Source organism: Benincasa hispida, chromosome 5, assembly GCF_009727055.1.
Source record: "Benincasa hispida cultivar B227 chromosome 5, ASM972705v1, whole genome shotgun sequence".
NCBI classification, from domain to species: Eukaryota; Viridiplantae; Streptophyta; class Magnoliopsida; order Cucurbitales; family Cucurbitaceae; genus Benincasa; species Benincasa hispida.
The window spans coordinates 63,883,916-63,902,502 of record NC_052353.1 but is presented as its reverse complement, the minus strand read 5'-3'; the positions used below and the strand labels follow the sequence as shown (position 1 = coordinate 63,902,502).

At 33.5% G+C, this 18,587-nt stretch overlaps 2 protein-coding genes across 3 annotated transcripts; both read left to right on the top strand.

Annotated features, from left to right (window-relative positions):
• The first annotated feature begins 535 nt into the window (after positions 1-535).
• On the top strand, positions 536-11,320 carry LOC120077765. 2 transcript variants are annotated; one of them, XM_039031773.1, is made up of 15 exons: positions 537-809; positions 889-1,526; positions 1,856-2,019; positions 2,427-2,487; positions 3,202-3,267; positions 3,521-3,609; positions 4,081-4,144; positions 4,601-4,813; positions 5,942-6,007; positions 6,552-6,631; positions 6,711-6,838; positions 9,219-9,286; positions 9,767-9,809; positions 10,063-11,023; positions 11,132-11,320. In XM_039031773.1, exons 1-11 carry the CDS (start codon positions 668-670, stop codon positions 6,823-6,825), a joined length of 1,698 nt encoding a protein of 565 aa, XP_038887701.1. In that variant the 5' UTR covers positions 537-667; the 3' UTR covers positions 6,826-6,838; positions 9,219-9,286; positions 9,767-9,809; positions 10,063-11,023; positions 11,132-11,320. The 2 variants fall into 2 exon arrangements, with proteins under 2 accessions (XP_038887702.1, XP_038887701.1); XM_039031774.1 differs by lacking the exon at positions 9,767-9,809 and having other exon boundaries at positions 536-809.
• Positions 11,321-11,882: 562 nt separating this feature from the next.
• LOC120077437 lies at positions 11,883-12,702 on the top strand. Its single transcript, XM_039031317.1, has 2 exons — positions 11,883-12,231; positions 12,608-12,702. The coding sequence occupies exons 1-2, from the start codon at positions 11,883-11,885 to the stop codon at positions 12,700-12,702; spliced, it is 444 nt and encodes a 147-aa protein (XP_038887245.1).
• The last annotated feature ends 5,885 nt before the right edge of the window (positions 12,703-18,587 follow it).

Sequence of the window (18,587 nt, the reverse complement as noted above, 5' to 3'; positions counted from 1 at the left end):
ATTGGGATAGGGAAATCGAGCCCCTAATATTAAAGTCAATATTACAAATTTTTATATCAATTGGGCTATACTCATTATGGTGAATAAAATGCTACAATCATTTCTTCAAGAATATCATCATAGAAAAAATGATATACAAAGATTGCACGTTACAAGAGTGTTGATAGTAAACATTTCAGTTGGATATCCTTAGATCATGTTGGTTACTTTCTTCATCTATCTTGTTTGTGCTCCTCCCTCATATTCTCGTGCTCATGTCTCTCGAAGTTTTTCCTAAAGCACGAGCGTGAGTGATTGTTGAAGCGAACAATGGATGGTTAGACCATGGATTACAAATGAGCTTATATTATTCGACATCTATTGAAAAAATTCTTCAATTTGTTTATATTTTACCATCTAATATCTAAGTTGTCTCTTAAAAAAAATCAAATATCTAAATCGAGGGACTATTTAGAGACTCGTAATAGTATAAGTTTGTAAAGTAATATAATCCAAAAAATCATATTTGAATGGAGGGTTTTGGGTTCAAAAGGGGAAAAAGAAATAGAAAAAAACGTTTATCCTTTATCCTCTAAACCCTTGTTGTACCTCCATCAGTTTTTACTCAGCACACAGAAAATAGATTATCAAGAAGCCAACGATCTGAAGAAGGCTTCACCCACCAAAAATGGTGCAAAAACCATGGAGGATAATACCAAAGCCATTGCTCGAAACCGTCCTCAACAATCATTCACAGCACCACCGTGTCCCTCAGCCTTTGATCCTTCATGGCCCCAGAGGCGTCGGCAAAACCACTCTCATTCTCGAACGTAAACTCTTCTAATGTCTTTTCTTTTTCAGCTAATTTCCTATCGAATTCTTTATCTCATGATTACTGATGTTTCTCAGGCCTCCTCGCCGATTGGAACAAAGGCCCTCACTTATCTGGATATGTAGACTTTGCTGAAACTATCGAAGATCATCACCCAATTTACGGCCAGTCCTTTCCCTGGGCATCGTGGTCGAATTGTCCGCCACCATCTCTGTCTAATTGCAGAATTAAACTGGAAACTTGTCTCGAATCCATGGCTGAAAAGGGCGTCAAACTAGGCAGTATAACATCCCATCAAATATTCACCACCATGAACAAGTGGCACGGCCTGAATACGGCCCTTCGTCGCGTACTTCAGGGGGATAATGCTTCGAAAAGTGTGGCCTCGCGCAGATCGTCAAGCGCGGCTCTGTGGGATCAAGCCGTTTTTGCACTATCTGCTCGATGTAATGCCGCTGAGGTTGATGGGGTCTTAGGATTGGGTGAGGAAGGGAGGAGTTTATCAATCGAAGAAGCTTCTTATTTTAGAGACGCTATTGTGGCGCTGAGACTGGCTAAGGAGTTGATCAAAATTCAGCAAGGGTGGCGAGCTAATGCCATTGCTGATTTGAGTCGGACGCGTGGTTTCTCGCCGTCATTGGCACATTCCTGTACTGATTGGCCTTGTTTGTTGATAGAATTGCTGTCACAAGCTGCTGAAATCGATCATTTTCAGGTAAACATATTTAAAACAGTTCGAGTGTGATGTAGTTTAATCGATATTATTGACTTGATGAAGAGAAAGGATCCTTCCCCCCCTCCCCCATTTTAGGGAGGGGGGTGAATTATAGGCTATAATCCCAAGACGTTTTGTTGATTAAATAAAGAGGCATTTCTTTTTAAAACCCGAATCTTCAAGAGGAAATGAACCCCGACGGAACTTTGTCTTCAAGACTTAGAAACGGGGATTACTTGTACAATTTCATAATGGTGATTTTGTTAAGCACGATGAGATATGTATGGGAATTGGACTGTAACCCTTTTCTTTTGGTATGTTCTTGGCAGCCAAAATTAATTATTAACAATATAGACGTGTTACGAAATGCAAGTTTATCAGATGATGATACATCAGTATGTGGATCGATGTATCATGACAGCCTAGTCTGGAGAATAATTGCTCTTGGGGCAAATGAAAGGTGCCTTCCTGTTATACTTGTAACGTCTGATAGGTAAGGTTACTGGCATACCCTTGCATTCTCTTATATACACTGCTTCAATTGTCAGGACTTTAGAGCATGTAAATATTGGATACCCTATCATATGATAAATAATTATTTGTATCTAGGAGAAAGCTTATCAAATAACGTATATTTAAAATCTTTAATATGAGGTTGATTCTCCAGCCTAGTAATCTACATTGTGGTATTTGTTTCTGGTCAGCTGATTTGTTTTAATTGAATTCAGCTTTCATATTTAGCTATATATATATATATATTGATAAGAAAATGTTTCGTTGATGGTATGAAAATACTTGGCTATTTTTTTGGTTTATCTATGTTTGAATCACTCTTCATATTCATATGCCATATATAGAATATAATCTTTTCATTACTGCCTTCTTCTCCTTCTTGAACAGCTACTATTCATACCGCGCTTACATGGATTTTGGATTTCCAGATATATTTGTCTCACGTGAGGTACTGTGTGTATAGAGAAGGTTGAACTAATTTATCTTTGTTTCTATATCTATATCATTTTGCCCTTTTCCAAGACTCCCACTATGTTCATTATTCAATTATGGATGAAATACCATTTTGGTCCCTCTACTTTGACGAGACTTGCTCAATTTAGGCCCAAATTATAGATGCCCACTTCATCCAAGAGTTCCAGCCTTCGCCATCTTGTCCAGTATGCTATTTATTTGTTTATTTATGTTTTTAACAAATGAATAAGTTAACCCCAGCCTAATGGTTTAGGTTGCTGGTGTCAAAACAGTTCAATATGGTTGAGATAGGTAGTAATTTAATGTGATATTGAGATCCTAATATTAAAATTCGACGACTGCTTGTTCAGTTCAAGATTACCAAGGTCTTGTTTCTGAGGCTTGATAATCAAAACAAAATTTGATCACAGATGGAGATGGGAGTGTTAAGAATTTGTATAAAGAAATGGAGCAACCTCAATCTGACAACTTAAGCATTTGAGACTAAAATAGTACTTGCACGGAGCAAAGAAACTAATGAATGGATGCGGACGTACAGAAAAAGAAGGAACATCTTTGTCTTGTCTTATTACATCTTTGTCTTGTTTTATTAACTTCGTTGATTAAATAAGCATTGGAATGCTTAGAGATCTCTTGTTCTAGAATAATCATTCTAAATCTCATCCTTTCAAGTTCGTTTGAGCTGCAGACTTTTGGATGGACTCCTCAAGAGGCTAAACTGCATATGGTTCCTGATTATTTCAGCAATGCAGAGGTTAGTAACTGCTATGAATTGTAAAGAACTCTTTCCTTGAGGGAGCTGTAATTGAAATGCAAAGGTTTAAATTTAACAAACCAACGGAAGAAGATTGAATGTATGAAAAACAATGTTGTAAAGCTTATCTGCATTTTTTAAATCTGCTTTTCGTTTCTCGCAAGTTATTCACATTAAAATACATGTAATGTACTTCTGCTCTACCCTGAATTACAATCATTCCGAGACTATATTCATTCTCTCTAAATTGTAGTGGAAGCTGATTGCTGAGGTGCTTGGCCCAAACCCTCGACACTTATTTGAGCTTTATGCTCTGAAGCAAGGCAATTACTTTAACAAAACGTAAGAATGAGATGTTTTATTGTTATTCTCATTACTGCAATACCTCGAAACTGTGTCGGCTCTTGGGCTCATAGATGGTGTGGCTAGCTTTATCTGACTGGTACTGTAATATGAAATGTTTGGTGTAACTATTACTGTGCTTGTTGCATAGTTTGTTCTCCAATTAAGTTCGTTGACTACTAAATGAACAAGGTTTTCATTCGTGTGTTATGCATCCTTGTACCAGAAAGTTAACTGAAAATGTGCAGAAGGTCTTTCATTTGCTCTATGAAAGTTTAGTTTTTCATTTTTTTTTAAAATGTTACATTGTATATTCGGAAATTCCTTCTTTGAAGACATCCTAGTTACTGAACCACTGGAACTGTTTAAAAATGATTCAGTTCTCTGCTTATATGGTGTTTTTGATTCAGACAAAATGGAAAGTTGATTCTATATTGAATTTGATTGACTAAACTTTATGATTGACTATAGGGCAACGGATCATAATTTTGGCACAATCGAGGATATAGTAGATGCATACTTGGCATACTTGCAAGTAAGGACATGAAGACAGCGTGCCTATTCTTTAACTGTTTATCATACTTTCTCATTATCGTCTCCATTATTTGTATATTGTTAGATAATGAATAGATGTCTAATACTTTGTATGGCTAAAAGATATTTCGATTGAGTTAAATTTCTTCCAATAGCATGTTATTGTGCATATTTTCATCTTCTGGGAATTGGAAGTATTGGGGTTTGATGAAGTCAGACAAAGAAGGCACTAATGTCCCTGTTATAAGTATCCTGCACGAAAGTTTGGAGGTGTTTTCTGGTGTATTGGATGGACCTATTAACCAGCTTAAGTAGTCCATGCCTCTGTTTCATTTTCATATTCTTCTTCAGACAGTATTTCTATAATGATGTGTGCATGCTATTTTGTATTACCTATTTCTTTTAATTTTACAAAACTTAGTTTAGCGACCTTCTACCTAAGTTTCTTTATTTTAAGGTGACAGTGGTAAATCCTGCCATGGACAGAGCACTATCACTCCTGCAAGCGCATGTTGTCGATGTGCGGAATGGACTGGTTTCAAAAGATAAATTACGCTTTGGTGCACCTTGGAGGCATCCTCCTCAGAGTGATGATCCACGCTTGAGTTTGGACTGGGCAAAGATTCAGCTGATGGATTTTGTGCATTCTCTTGTGGATGCGGAATTTGGGGTAACTATCTGTGTTTTGGTGCAGAAATTGTTAGTTGTAAATGCTTCCTATTGTGTTGCATAGCCCTTGAATCATTTTGCATGTGTTGCATAGCCCTTGAATCATTTTGCATGTATGCATCAGGGGAGGTTTTTTGCGTCTTAGCAGGTGTAGAATTGCGTTATTCATTCTTCCTTGCCACCATCTTTTATCTAACCATTGTTAAAATGTAATATATAGTTTCTTACGTTTATATTGGAAATTTTTTAGATTAAAACAATCTCGATGTTAAAGTTGACTAAAAAAAAAGATTTAAATGTGATTTCAGATTTATTTATTCTAAAACATAAATTCTTAATTGAATGAAAAAAATGTTAAAAAAACACTTTTGGTCTTTGAATGCTCGTGAAAGTAACAATTTAGTTCCTGAACTCTAATAAGTAACAATTTAATCTCTGTACTTCAAATTTTTAACAATTTAATCCCTATACTTCAAATTTTTAACAATTTAGTCCCTTACATGAAGAATCTCATCAAATTAAGTGTCAATTTTTATTATGTAATAACTCATTATTTATAGTTTAGAAAAAAATTTGATCTTGGATTAGTTTATTGATCTACATGTATAATTTTTTTCATTAAATCTTACAAAAATTTTCACGCTAGGGATTAAATCGTTACAAATTATAAAGTATATGGACTCAATTTTTTTTTTTTTTTTAACGTCCTCAGTATATGGAATCAATTGTTACTTATTAAAGTTTAGGGACTAAATTTTTACAAATTTCAATGTAAAGGGATTACATTGTTTCGAACTAAAGCTTAGATACCAAAGGTTTCTTTTAACCTAAAAAAGAAAAGAAGGGGTGCAGAATAGGATAGAAGATAACAACGAGCTTATTTAATTAAAACTTTGATTGACTCAAGAAGTTAGTGGGATTTTAGTTAGTTAAGTTTGTTTGTTTGTTTTTTCTTTTTTTCTTTTTCCTTTTTTTTTTTTGGGGGGGGGGGGGGCCTGGGGGGGGGCCTTTTCAAATTTTAATTTGGGCCCTTTTTGGGTTTTTTTTTTTTTTTTTTTTTGGTCCTCTGTACTAAAACTATTATTTTAGTCTTTATTCCTCATTCAAATTTTTGCACTCTTGTTATTAGGTTAACTATCTTGCTGACTGTAGCCTTGAGATCTTTGATGATCCTTCTGCCGTTGCATTGGCTGAGGTTAGCCTTCTTCCATTAATGATTTTTTCTTATTCGCGAGTCGATTGATATGGTTCACATACTATTTGGTTTCATAGAAGTTCTTAACTGTCAACTTTTTCAACAAAGCAGTCAAGTCCTACTTCTCGCAATGTACAGTATTTTTTTTCTTTAGTTTGGCAAATGTTTGTTACTTTTACTTTTTAAAATTGAAAACCTAATTTAGGTTAGTTCACTCCATCTACTTCGGCTATCTTTGAAATATTAACCTTGATCTAGTAAATTTTTTCTTCTATTTGTGTGAGTTTTCCAACATCTTAATTCAATGGGGATGTTTGCACTAACAATGGTTCTTAAAAAATTAGCGAGTAAACTGACGTTGCTCCGTGAGTAGGTTTTACCATGGTGAAAACCAAACTGCATAGGATAGAATTTTGTTATTTTCCCAAGAAAAGGATAGGATTTAGTTAATTTATTCATGTTATTCTACAGTTGATATCTAGATCTAACCGCGTTGAATCAACTCACCTATTTTCTCCCATGTAATCTTTCTCACCTCCTGAAGGTCGGTTTGCTTTATGCACAACGGGATCCATCCTTCATGCGGCCTATATCTAGAGGGATTCAAAGATGTCTAGTGCGATGGTAAGGGAACCTTCTTGTCTATCATACAAGGGAGAAACAATGATATGAATTCAAATGGAAATTTTCTATTATTCTTCAGGCTTGTCCAACAGCAACTTCAACTTAGTTCCAGACGTCGTCTTCAGTATCTCTGGCAGAGAATTATACGTGGACGTAGCTATCGCCATCTCATGCTAGAAGTGGGATATAAATAGACCCTGGTATAAGGTGAGCACTCACCGCACAGTTAGCAAAATAATGATTTGAGTCAAACTCTTATCCTTGCCCCAGTATCCTCTTTCTTGAGCTTCATTTTTTTGACACCCTCAATAAGAAAATTTGTCTCAACTATAAGTAGGAAAATGGACTCGAAAGAAAGAAAGAAAAAAAAAAAGAGAATATTATTTTAAGTAGGAATTAACTCTTTTATATATATATATATAAATGGTACTCAATGAAAAGAGATTATTGCTCAAAGTATAAAGCTCAGGATACAAAGATACAAGATAATAATCATAATAATCTAGAGCTCTATAAATTAGCAGGTGCACCAGGACATCTCAACTAGGTTGACACCCCCATAGCATCTTCATCATATTCATTTACAAGATGAAACTATCAAACAAGAATCAGAGACTACTAGTTAGTTACAAAGAAGTTATAAAAGCATTTCAATTGAGGTAAATGCCAACATTCAAGAAAGTTGATGAACATGTAACTTAAATTGTCATTTAAACCTTCCCATAACCTGTCCTGGGTCCCATTGTGGGGTATCCGTAAGAGTGAGTCCTTTTGGAATCCTATGTTGGAAAATGTTTAAAAGCAGCTGTTTTTCCGGAGGCCTTTCTTCTCTGCGAGAGGAAGGTTTAGTCTTATCCAATAGTGTTAAGTGGGATCCCTTCATATTTCCTTTTCATGTTTAGAATTCTAGTAGCAGTGAACAAAAGCAATGAAAAAATTATGAAGAATTTCTTATATGAAAGGGAGGTCGAGGGGGGAGGTTTGCATATGGTTAGTTGGGAGGTGGTTGTGAAACCCATGGAAGCTTGGAGACCTCCCTTGATAAGGAGATTTTCCAGGCCTGGAGAAACTTGCAAGTGAGGTTTGCAATATTATGTGTTTTAGTACCTACTTGTGGGCGATAGTTTCTCCTCCATTCTGTAATCTAATTATCAGTCTTCTTCTTTTGGATTGGAATCTATTTCATGGTTAGCTTTTGATTTTTTTTTTTTTTTTTTTTAGGTTAGGCATGTGCACATTCTTTCATTTCTCTCCATCAAACTAGATTTCTTATTATATATATATATATATATAGATGTATATTTCTTATTTGTGAGTGACCGGGTCAAAGTGCACGCACTTCGACTAATGTCACGGGACAGCCCGTCTTACCTTACAATATTTGGATGCCAAGAAAACTTGTAGGATATAAAATTCTAGATTAGTGACCACCAGGAATTGAATAAATAATTGAACCACTGCTATCTCGCATTAGAATGGAAATAGAAAACCAAAGGAAAACCAAGAATGATATAATGTATTCCTAAATTGCAAGAATTCACCAGTTTTTGAATTTCTCAAAGAAAAAGTGCAAGAAAAAACTTGAATTTTAGGTCAGTCTTATCACATAATGTCATAACCCATCCTAAAGGCAAGCTATAAAGGAAACTATGAGCATAGCTCTATTGTTTTAAGACGTGTCCTAAACAAGAGGTTAGAGGTTCAAATCTTCCCACCCCACTTTTAATGTTGTCCTAAAAAAAGAGTTGATAAAGGAGCATGAGAAAGACAGTTGAAATAGTTTACACACAACCTCGACTTAGTATCAATAGACCAAACTGTCCTACCATCACAACACTTGTGCCCCAGACCATTAACGACTTTTCTGAGGTATTAGAATTCACTTCTCATTCCATATCATTCGTTTCTTCAAAAGTGTTGGTTCCACCTTGCCAAGGGAAGAGATATTGAAGAAGCAATAAGCATTGCATTGATTGGAAGAAGGAAAAAAAACGACGAAATAAGAATCGAGAAGAGCTCTCAATTTAAACTTTTTCCACGAACTGAATTGAGTCTGTTAACCACGGCAAACTTGCATGGAATTGTCTTCAAGTTTTTTCCCTTTCTTTCCTTTCCTCATTTCTTTCTTTCTTCCATAACTGGGAATGTTTGGACTAACTTACTAAGGTAACAACATGCTCCTAAATATCGATCATTGTGAAACTTGTAAGATAATTTAATAACTTCCTTAAATGTCCCCAAGGTTTCAACCTAACCACAAACATTTCTGTCTGGATTACAACTTGGCTCTAGATCAAGTTCAAGGGAAACAACTAGTGTACTCCTTCTTTGGTATATCTGAGTATTACAGTATATGTGTTTACTGTTATTCCATTTTATTATTTGTTGTTTCCATTTATTGTAACATTGCATGTGTGTACGTGTGACTTCAGTATGTATTTAAGAGAGATTCATTCTCATTAATTGGAATTAGACGAAATTCCTTTTTCCTCTCAATTGTTGTGAAACTGATTTGTTTGTACATTTGAAATATGTTGTGCCTTTGATCAATAATTTTATTTTCAAAATGGCGGTCATTTTCTTTCAGGTTTTCTTTGACAATGGCATATTCAGAAGAGGGCAGGATGTTACACTTGGGGTTTCAAATACAGAAATGTAAGTTGCTCATTCCATGAAGAAATTACTGTTGTGCTTCGCGTTTTTAGTGTAGTTTCTTACAACTATTTTGTTTTCTTTTTTGGGTTTGGAGATTGTCCACTGTCATATATAGCTGATATATATATATATATATATATATATGAACACATTGGTTATGGTGGAGTTTCGCCTACCTATGATCATACATTCAGTTTGAACAATTCCTCTTCCTTGATCGTTTCTTGTGCATAATGGTGGAATTTGAATTATATGTATATGGGAAAGCTCGGTTTCTTACTAAAAGAATTCTATGCATATGGAACAGAGTCTCGAGTATTTGTAGAAGTCACTTTGGTTTTCACTTGTTCTCTTGCGTGAAAATGGGGCTTCCAATAATGCGGAGCATTATTTACTACACCGTATAAGGATATTACTCAAAACTTTACTATCTGAGCACGCTGTTTTTTTGTTAATTCGGAGTTTCTTGTTGGCATACAGGTACGGGTAGATTTAGGGACTGACTCGATAATTTCAATATAAGGTTAGAGCCTCCTTCCTTGATTTCTCATATGGCACGTGATCACTCTCTAATTAGATCGTCTTCCCTCTTTTCAAAACCAAAATTAGTTCTACATTAGTAAATATTATCCACGATTAATTTGGGATATATATGGATCACGGAGCTTAGTGACCAATGTTCCTTCATTGGTGCCAATTGTATCAGTATAACCTCAGTGTCATCAGTTTCACTTGTGACGAGTCTAATTACTGTTGAAAAACTGGTTTAATTGCAGGAACTGAGCTTCCAGGCGCAGCTGTTATACTAACATGTGGAGTATTTATTCAATTTTTGAAGAAGGAAGGTTTTCATTGAAATTTCTGTGTATTCAAGAATTTCTTAGAATCGTAGATTGATATATTTGTAGACTGATTGATAATGGGGGCATAATAAGAGTGTAAAGTAACAACCTTTTCTTGGGAAGGTGGGTAAAAGATCAATATGGGATTTTTTGAATATTCATTTACATTTCCATAGAAATCAAATTACTTGAAATGAGTGTAAAGAAACAGCTTTTTTGGAGTCACTGTTCATCTTTATTTCATTATGCCCGATTTCAACTTTTTGGACAAAAGGTGGGCCGGAAACCAACCCCCTCAAATTAAGTAGGAAGGAGAAGAAACGTGCCGGATTTATTGGCTTTTTTCTTCTTTTATTTGAATTAACTCTCGCCGCAAAGGAGCAGAAAATTGCCATGATTATAGTTATAGTAACTAGCTTGCACACTGGCCCCAATTAAAAATGAAGTGGTCTAACCCTTCCAAGTTTACCTGGCCTTTATTAATCTATCCCGAGATAGGAAGAGCTCCTTAAAGTAGAAAAAGTAGCACAACCGTAGTTTTCAAGGATTTCATTTTGACCATTCCAAGTTCATATGAACTATCATGTTCGTCTGAGAACATCACTTCTTTATATGAGTACATGATTTTGATGTTCAAATAAGACCCCTTGTAATATCTAGAAGGTGTCACTTCAAGATTCTTTTTTTTTTTCCTCCCAGAAGTAGATTTGTGTTTGAAAGGGTTTAAGCTTTAAATGAGAGAGATGATGATCACCACCCAACACTATCATCTGTTCATGTGTCAACTACCCCAAAAATTATTCTGTATTAACAATCATTTATCGCAGGATTTAGATACTTGAGATTATGCGGTTTGGGATGGTGGGCTTTCCTTTTTTAGTTCAACAAAAATAAGGTAAAGGATTCAAATCTCTAACATTTTGGTCGAAGACACAAGGATTGGTTTGGAATGATGAGTATGTGCATTAAAACCATACATATACACTATTTCTATCTATTACAGGCTTAGAAGAGTAAATGGTGTGTTCTCACCAGAAATGGGTAGCTTGAATGGCGCATAGGTCTACGGTTTCCCGCTCATATAGAGGCACTAATTTGAATTAGGTACTTTCCAACCCACCTGAAGTCTTTGTTAGTGGTAGAGATAAGAGTTAGAGTTAGAGAGAGAAATGTCAATTGTCAACAGAGAAATCAAACATGGCGGGTCCCCTTTTCCATATAGATCGAGATCGATGCCTGCACGTTTATTGCTTTACTCTCTCTTCATTGCCTGCTGCGGCGCTCCCCCCTCCACTCCAATGCCAACCACAAAGTCTTTGATCAATCAGCTTATTCAATTCAACTACACAAACTTTCCTTAGACCCAACTTCTTCTTCAGTTCAGATATGGAAATGGAATGAATGGCGGACATGGCATGGCCCTTCATTCGACTTCCCAGTTTCTCCCTTCTTCACCACCACTCAGCCATGGCGGACTTCTTTCAGCTTAGTTAATGAAGTCCTATCCCTGAAGATTTACAGAACCCAAAACTGGTTAGTAAGATAACTCTCTCTTTCATTACAAACCCACTTTTCCTTTACTGATTTTCCTTGTTCTTTGATCTCAAACGGCATTATTTGAGGCATTCTTCTTTCTGGGTATCTCTGATTTGCTACCTTCTCTGTTTCATTTCTCACCAGAATTCCTTTCTGGTTTTTTTTTTTTTTTTTTTTTTTTGAGTCAGACCGGTTGATAGGCGAAATTTGAGGAGAAAATGGAGCGGCCAAATCGAGGGCGGAGATGGGCTAATTTGAAGCAACGGCTAGGATTGAAGGGGATGGGGTGCTGTGGAGGTTCATGGAGTCCAACGTCGTCAACTTTGACAATGATTGAAGGGTTTAGCTTAAGCCGCCATGGAAGTAGCCGCAGCCATAGAGAAGATGGGGCTCGGAGCTCTGCAGCTTCCGGTATGAACTTGGCGATGGCTCTGGCAGCGGAGAGAAATTTGAGGACTGATGAAGGAGGCCCCACAGGCGCCGGTGATGTGAAATCACTGATGAGATTGTTTGAAGAAATGGACGGTGGGGATTGGAAAACAAAAAGAAAGGAGATTGAGAATAACAGTGATTGGATGTGCTGCGTGTGCATGGAAAGGAGTAAAGGCGCGGCTTTTATTCCCTGTGGACACACCTTCTGTAGGGTATGTTCTAGAGAATTATGGCTCAACAGAGGCACGTGTCCTATTTGCAACCGTTCGATCATTGAGATTCTTGACATTTTTTAAATTTTAAACAACGTTTTCGTTTTCGTTTTCGTTTTCGTGAATTCTCTCGATGGTTTGGATTTTTTTCCCCTTTCGATATGATAGAAGGATAAGGCTATATGGATTCATGCATTTCTTTTTCTTCTTTAAAAGAATATAATTAGTTGAATTGAATCTGATGTAAACAAAGAGAATATTATGCTATTAAAATTCTTGTAAAGATTGGATCTTGTCAGGATTAGGATATGTTGATGTTAGAATTTTGGTTTGCACAACTTCTCAATCACACTTGATTTCCTTAGCGTCATTTCAAACTAAAGACGATGAGTAAGAGTTGAAACACTTGCACAATAACCGTGCTGCTAAGATTCTAAGATGTTCGAGAGCTATCTGTTTAGAGCTTAGCTAGAATTAGAGAATGTATATTTTGGGTAAAAGAGAAGACGATTAATTTTGCAGGGAAAGTTTCAAGATCCTCGAAAAAAAAAAAAAATTCAACACTTTTAGCATCTATTGTTGTATTTGTATTTTGTATCTATTTGAGATAAGTACAAATATAACTTTGTAGATAACATAACTTTCTTAGATAGCAATAATAATATATTAAATAGGACACGGCGGGGTTGGAGACAGAGTATAATCCTTGTCCCCATACTTGTTTAATCAACGGGGAGAAAACTCTTCTTGCTTTCTCCCTCATTCTCCGTTTAATAGGAGAATTCTCACTCTATTTAGAGCGGGTCTGCAAAGTAGATATAGTCAAGCAAAAATAAATGAGGCATGAGAATTTGAACTTTCGACTTAAAAAAAAAAAGGTACATGTAATTATCAGGAAGTTATGCTTACTTTTGACAAATGGTGCTTAGTTTATAACCCTCCATTGATTTAGATACTGAAGTGTGTTGGACAAATCCTAAACCTAAAAGTCTACCTCAATAGGTTATAGGGCTAATTGCATAAATATAATTCAAGTCTAAAATAATAGAATATGTACTACAAGGATAAAATAATTGCATATATAGATCAAAAAATGGTAAAAGACTAAAAAATCCATGTCTAGCCACCATTTTGCTCGCATCTTCCCAGTTTTCTCAAATTAAAAGTTATCACTAATAGCAACTATCAGTGATAGCCATTGATAGCTGCTATCAGCTCCTATCACTGATAGCTTCTATCAATTGCTATCGATGATAGTTGCTATCAGCGATAACTTTCAGTTTGAGAAAAAATAATACAATCTTGAAATATTAGCTTTTAATTTGCTATCAATTATCAGTAGCTATCATTGATTTACTTTCATCAATTGGAATCAACCTTGAAATATTAATACTTAAGACTATCAATGGCTATCAATGATAGATTTATAAATAGTGATCAACTTTGATTACCACAGTAGCTAATCACTAATGGCAGCTATCAATTGCTATCACTGATAGGCTTTCATCAATTAGAATCAACCTTAAAATATTAACACTTATGGCTATCAATGATAGACTTCTATAACTGGTTATCACCTTTGAAAGAAACTCGATATATAGATATCACCTAAGTTTTATCACCGATATCACTAACATCACTCATATTATGGTTATCAGTGATAGCTTCTTTCACTGATAATATCACTAATAAGATGTTATCAATGATCTCACTGATATCATGCTATCAGTGATAGTTCTCTATCACCGATAACGTGCTATCAGTAGTAGCTTCTATTACCGATAATGTACTATCGGATAGCTTCTATCACCGATAACGTACTATTGGATAGCTTCTATCACCGATAACATGTTATCGTATAGCTTTTATCATCGATAACATGCTATTAGAATTAGCTTCTATCACTAGTAACATGCTATCAGTAGTAGCTTCTATCAATCATAGTCACTGAACACGTTTTTGCTCTTTCTTGTCCTTCCCAAATATTTATAAGCCCCTCTTCTTTTCGATGATAGCTTCTATCACTGATAAACATGCTATTAGCAATAACTTCTAGGCATTCCACTTACATTTTAGTTTGAGATCCAACTTTATTAATTAAATTCACTAAGTTGGCTATCAATGATAGCTATTAGTGATAACTTCTAGGCATTCCACTTACATTTTAGTTTGAGATCCAACTTTATTAATTAAATTCACTAAGTTGGCTATCAATGATAGATTTCTATAAGTGGCTATTAACTATAAAAATATAATCAAAGATTAAGCTATCAATGATAGAAAATATTAGTGACTATCACTTATAGACTTTCATTTGCTATTTATATTTATTATTTGTTATAATAATCAAACTTGATGATTAGCTTGTTGGTGTTAAGTCTAATTGAGTAGTTTCAAGTCTTTGGTACAAAACTCAGCTTCATAATTCTTGTGAAAAAAAATGGAAGCAAAAAATTCAAATAAAGGAAAGAAAAATTTTAAAAATAAGAGAAAGAGAATAAGCAAAAACTGAAGAAAGAAAATAAAATTAAATAGAAAAAATGGAGTAAAAACCAGAAAAATAAAAGAAAAATTTTAAAAAGAAAAAGAAATGGAAGAAGCAAAAAATCGAAGAAAGAAACTAAAATAAGATAATAAAAAAAGAAAAAGGAAGAAGCAAAAATCGGAGAAAGGAAAGAAAATAAAAAATAAAATAAAAAAAAAGAATAAGCAAGAACCAAAGAAAGAAAATTTTAAAAATAAATAAATAAATAAAAACCGAAGAAAGAAAATAAAATAAAATTAAAAAAGAAAAAGAAAAAGAAAGAAAAAGAGAAGGATGTGAAAGAAATTAAAAAAGAAAGGAAAGAAAAAGAAAGGAAAAAAGAAGGAAAAGAAAGAAAAGAAAAAATAAAAGGTGCACATCAAAATAAGACCATGGAGGACGAAATTGAAAATTAAAAAGAAATTAAAAAATTGATTAGTCAACTCATCCATATTTGCATTTTTAGATTTTTTTTTCTCTTATTCTACTATGTATTACAAATATCCTAGGTTATATATTTGAAGGCCTTGCTTTAAAATTGTATAAAATTTAGGCTTTTTACTCTTGATATGAATTAAAATCTTAGATTAAGGTCCTTCAACTTTGAAAGTAACATTTTTTTTCAGTTAAACCAATTTAGAGTGGGTGATTAAATTTCAACACTGTCTAAACTACATTTAGATTGACTTTCTAAGTTGGCCATTTAATTTTTGTACTTCAAAATAATTCTAATAGGTCTCTAAATGTTAAATTATATAATTCATAGTTGACACATGTTAATAGCTAAACATGTATGACATGAAATTAAGAAATCAAGTCTCTAGTAATTTTTTTGGTATAGAATTGACAATTCCATGCTTTATTATAATATGAATTTCAACTTATGAAATCGATCGATATTTAAGACTATATAAACATCGCATAACCTTGAATTTCTTATACTTACTAAGTATGAGTAAACAATATTTCTCCTAATCTCTAGAAGGATTATGGTTAGTAGAAGGCTCTTTAGCCAAAAAAAAAAAAAAAAAAAATTCATTGAGAAAAATAAAAGAACTTAGAAAGGCATAAAAAAAACAAGCTTGCAAAAAGAGTCATCGACTAGCTATAAGAATGGACTCGAAATTCAAACGAATTACATAATAAACTAATAATTACACAATAAACTTGATAATAACCTCCTTCAGACCTCTCCGAACATCTAATAGTTCTACAACTCAACAAATCACACCCTCACAAAATAGTAAAAGAATAACCCGTACTCGAAGAGTTTTTAGAGGGAGAGTTCATCAAAATCTCTTTCAATCATAGAGCAACGGTTCCTATTATGCACTATAACAACCCCAAAATATGATCAAGACTCACCTCTTATCGATAACAAAGGACACATCATTACGGATGTACGTAAAACTAAGAAAAAAATGTAGTTTTATATGATCATGGGTGTTCACTTATATATTATAGGATTTCGGCAAGTTATAAAGAACAACATAACAACTCCAATCTCCACATATTTCAATTTTCTACTACATAACCATTGTAGGAATATGTAAATTTGAACTTCAGACTTCGAGAAAACGAATATACGTATGAATTATCATATGATTATAATAATCTTAATTAAAAGTTTTGTAAATGTAATCCATTTAAGATAGAATAATTATACATATTAATTAAAGAAGTAAAAAAGAATAATAGTTATTAAGATTTAAAATGGTGTATTCTTAAAGTGGAGGATGAGATAGAGATATAAACATATTTTGGTGGACAATCTAAATATATGATTTGCCTTGTTATGGGACATTTCAAATATTGCAACTTTTTATAACTTCTCAAAAGATAAAAGCTCTGTATTTAGACATATTCAAACGTTTTAATCAAAAGTTGTTCGATCATTATCAGAACTCATTCCTTTTTCGTGTTTTTTTTTTTAAATTAATTTTTTAAAAAAAACTCACTCTATATGCATCTAGTCCTAAACTTTTTTTGATGTTTTGGTGAAATTTCCCACTATTAGCCATGGCTCAGTCAAAAAAATGCCAAAAAAAATTTAATCTCATATTTATTATACGTTGAAAATTTTCAAACTCCTTAATCAATCTCTTAATATAAAAATCTACTCTCTTTTAAGTCAATAATAATTATAGCGAATAGAAATTATAGTATAATATAGGTTTGACATCGTTTATTTACTCAAAAACATTAATTTCATACAAATTACTTGAATATATGTTGAAAAAATTACACACAAAGACTTTTCTTCTTTATAATCAATCTAAATCAACGTCCACATTTTTTCTTTTATTAAAGACTTTGTAATTTATGTATTGATCTAAGCCAATTAGTAATTTCTCTCGTTCTAGAAGATTCATATAATTAATATTTCCAAATATCCTTGAGAGCTTGGAAGAAAAAAGAGTTAAAACCTAAAACTTCCTCTTGTGTCAAAAATGAGATTTGATTTCTATTTCATATGAGTAGACATTACCTCCAACTTGTGGCCTTTAAGTGGTTGATAGGTTCAAAGTAACAAGAGATATCCCATCCCACCATACTATACCAAAGGGCTTCACCTAAAGGTGATAAATGTTGACAACCCCTTTTTCTTCTTCATTCATCACTTTTTTTTTTCCCAATCTATATTTGTCTCTATATATTTTGTCCGACATAAAATATATTTTTTGTCCTTAAGATTTCAACTAAATTTCTATCTGGTTCATAAGTTCTGAATATAACCTTTTTAATCTTTGAGATTTAATTTTAGTTTTGTTGGAATGTCTTGAATTTGTTTGTTGGTGCTTCAAACAATCAAATACGGGAGTCTCGCTGCCCGATCAGCAAATCGAGGTCCAAGGACAGCATGTCCTGGTGGAGTTCGAGGACATCGCCCCCGAAACCTATTCATAATTCGTATTTAGCATATTTATTTATTTGTAGTTATTTACGATTATGACCTTAGAGGCGCTGATTTTTTTTTTTTTTTGTTATTCAGAAAATATTTTCTCTAATAATATCGTTCTTCCTTTGCTTCGTGAATGTAACTAATACACTATTACTGAACCATGTATATCTGTGTGTTGATACTTTTTTACGTTTTTATATTCTTTAATTGTCGATTACGTAACAAGATTCAATTTAGTCTTTGGAGTTTCAAAAGTGATATGTAAGATCTCAAAAATTAAATTCAACTTAATCCTTAATTGGTCCTTGAGATTTTGAAATTGGTTTCTAAATAAATCCTTTGAGTACTAGAGAGTGAATATTCATAAAATCAAACAAAATGATGAAGTTAACATATGCTAATCAATCTTGTTTATATTTACTTTTTAAACGGGTGTTTCTTAAACTAAATTGAGGACAAAACATTTTATTTTTTGAGACCTCAAGTACCCAAATAGAAATTAAATTCACATTTCAATGATAAAAAAAAATGTTAGTTTTGAATACTTAAGATCGAGTTTGAATATTACCTAAGGATTAAAAACATAGTTTTTTTTTTTCTTTTTTTTGTTACATAAAGATAATAAGGTAGCTACCCATAGCATACAAACATATTTGATGATGAACATTATGAACATTAGGTTAAAATATATAATAAGGTTGTAGCTTAAATTAATATATACTCGCCATGATTTTGTATATATCCGAACAGCCATCCTTGTTGCAGCCATATGTAGCCAAGAAATTTTGGTAAAAGATTGGATTTTGGGTATCAGCAGCCATTAAAATTCAAACAAACTTTTTAATATATTCAA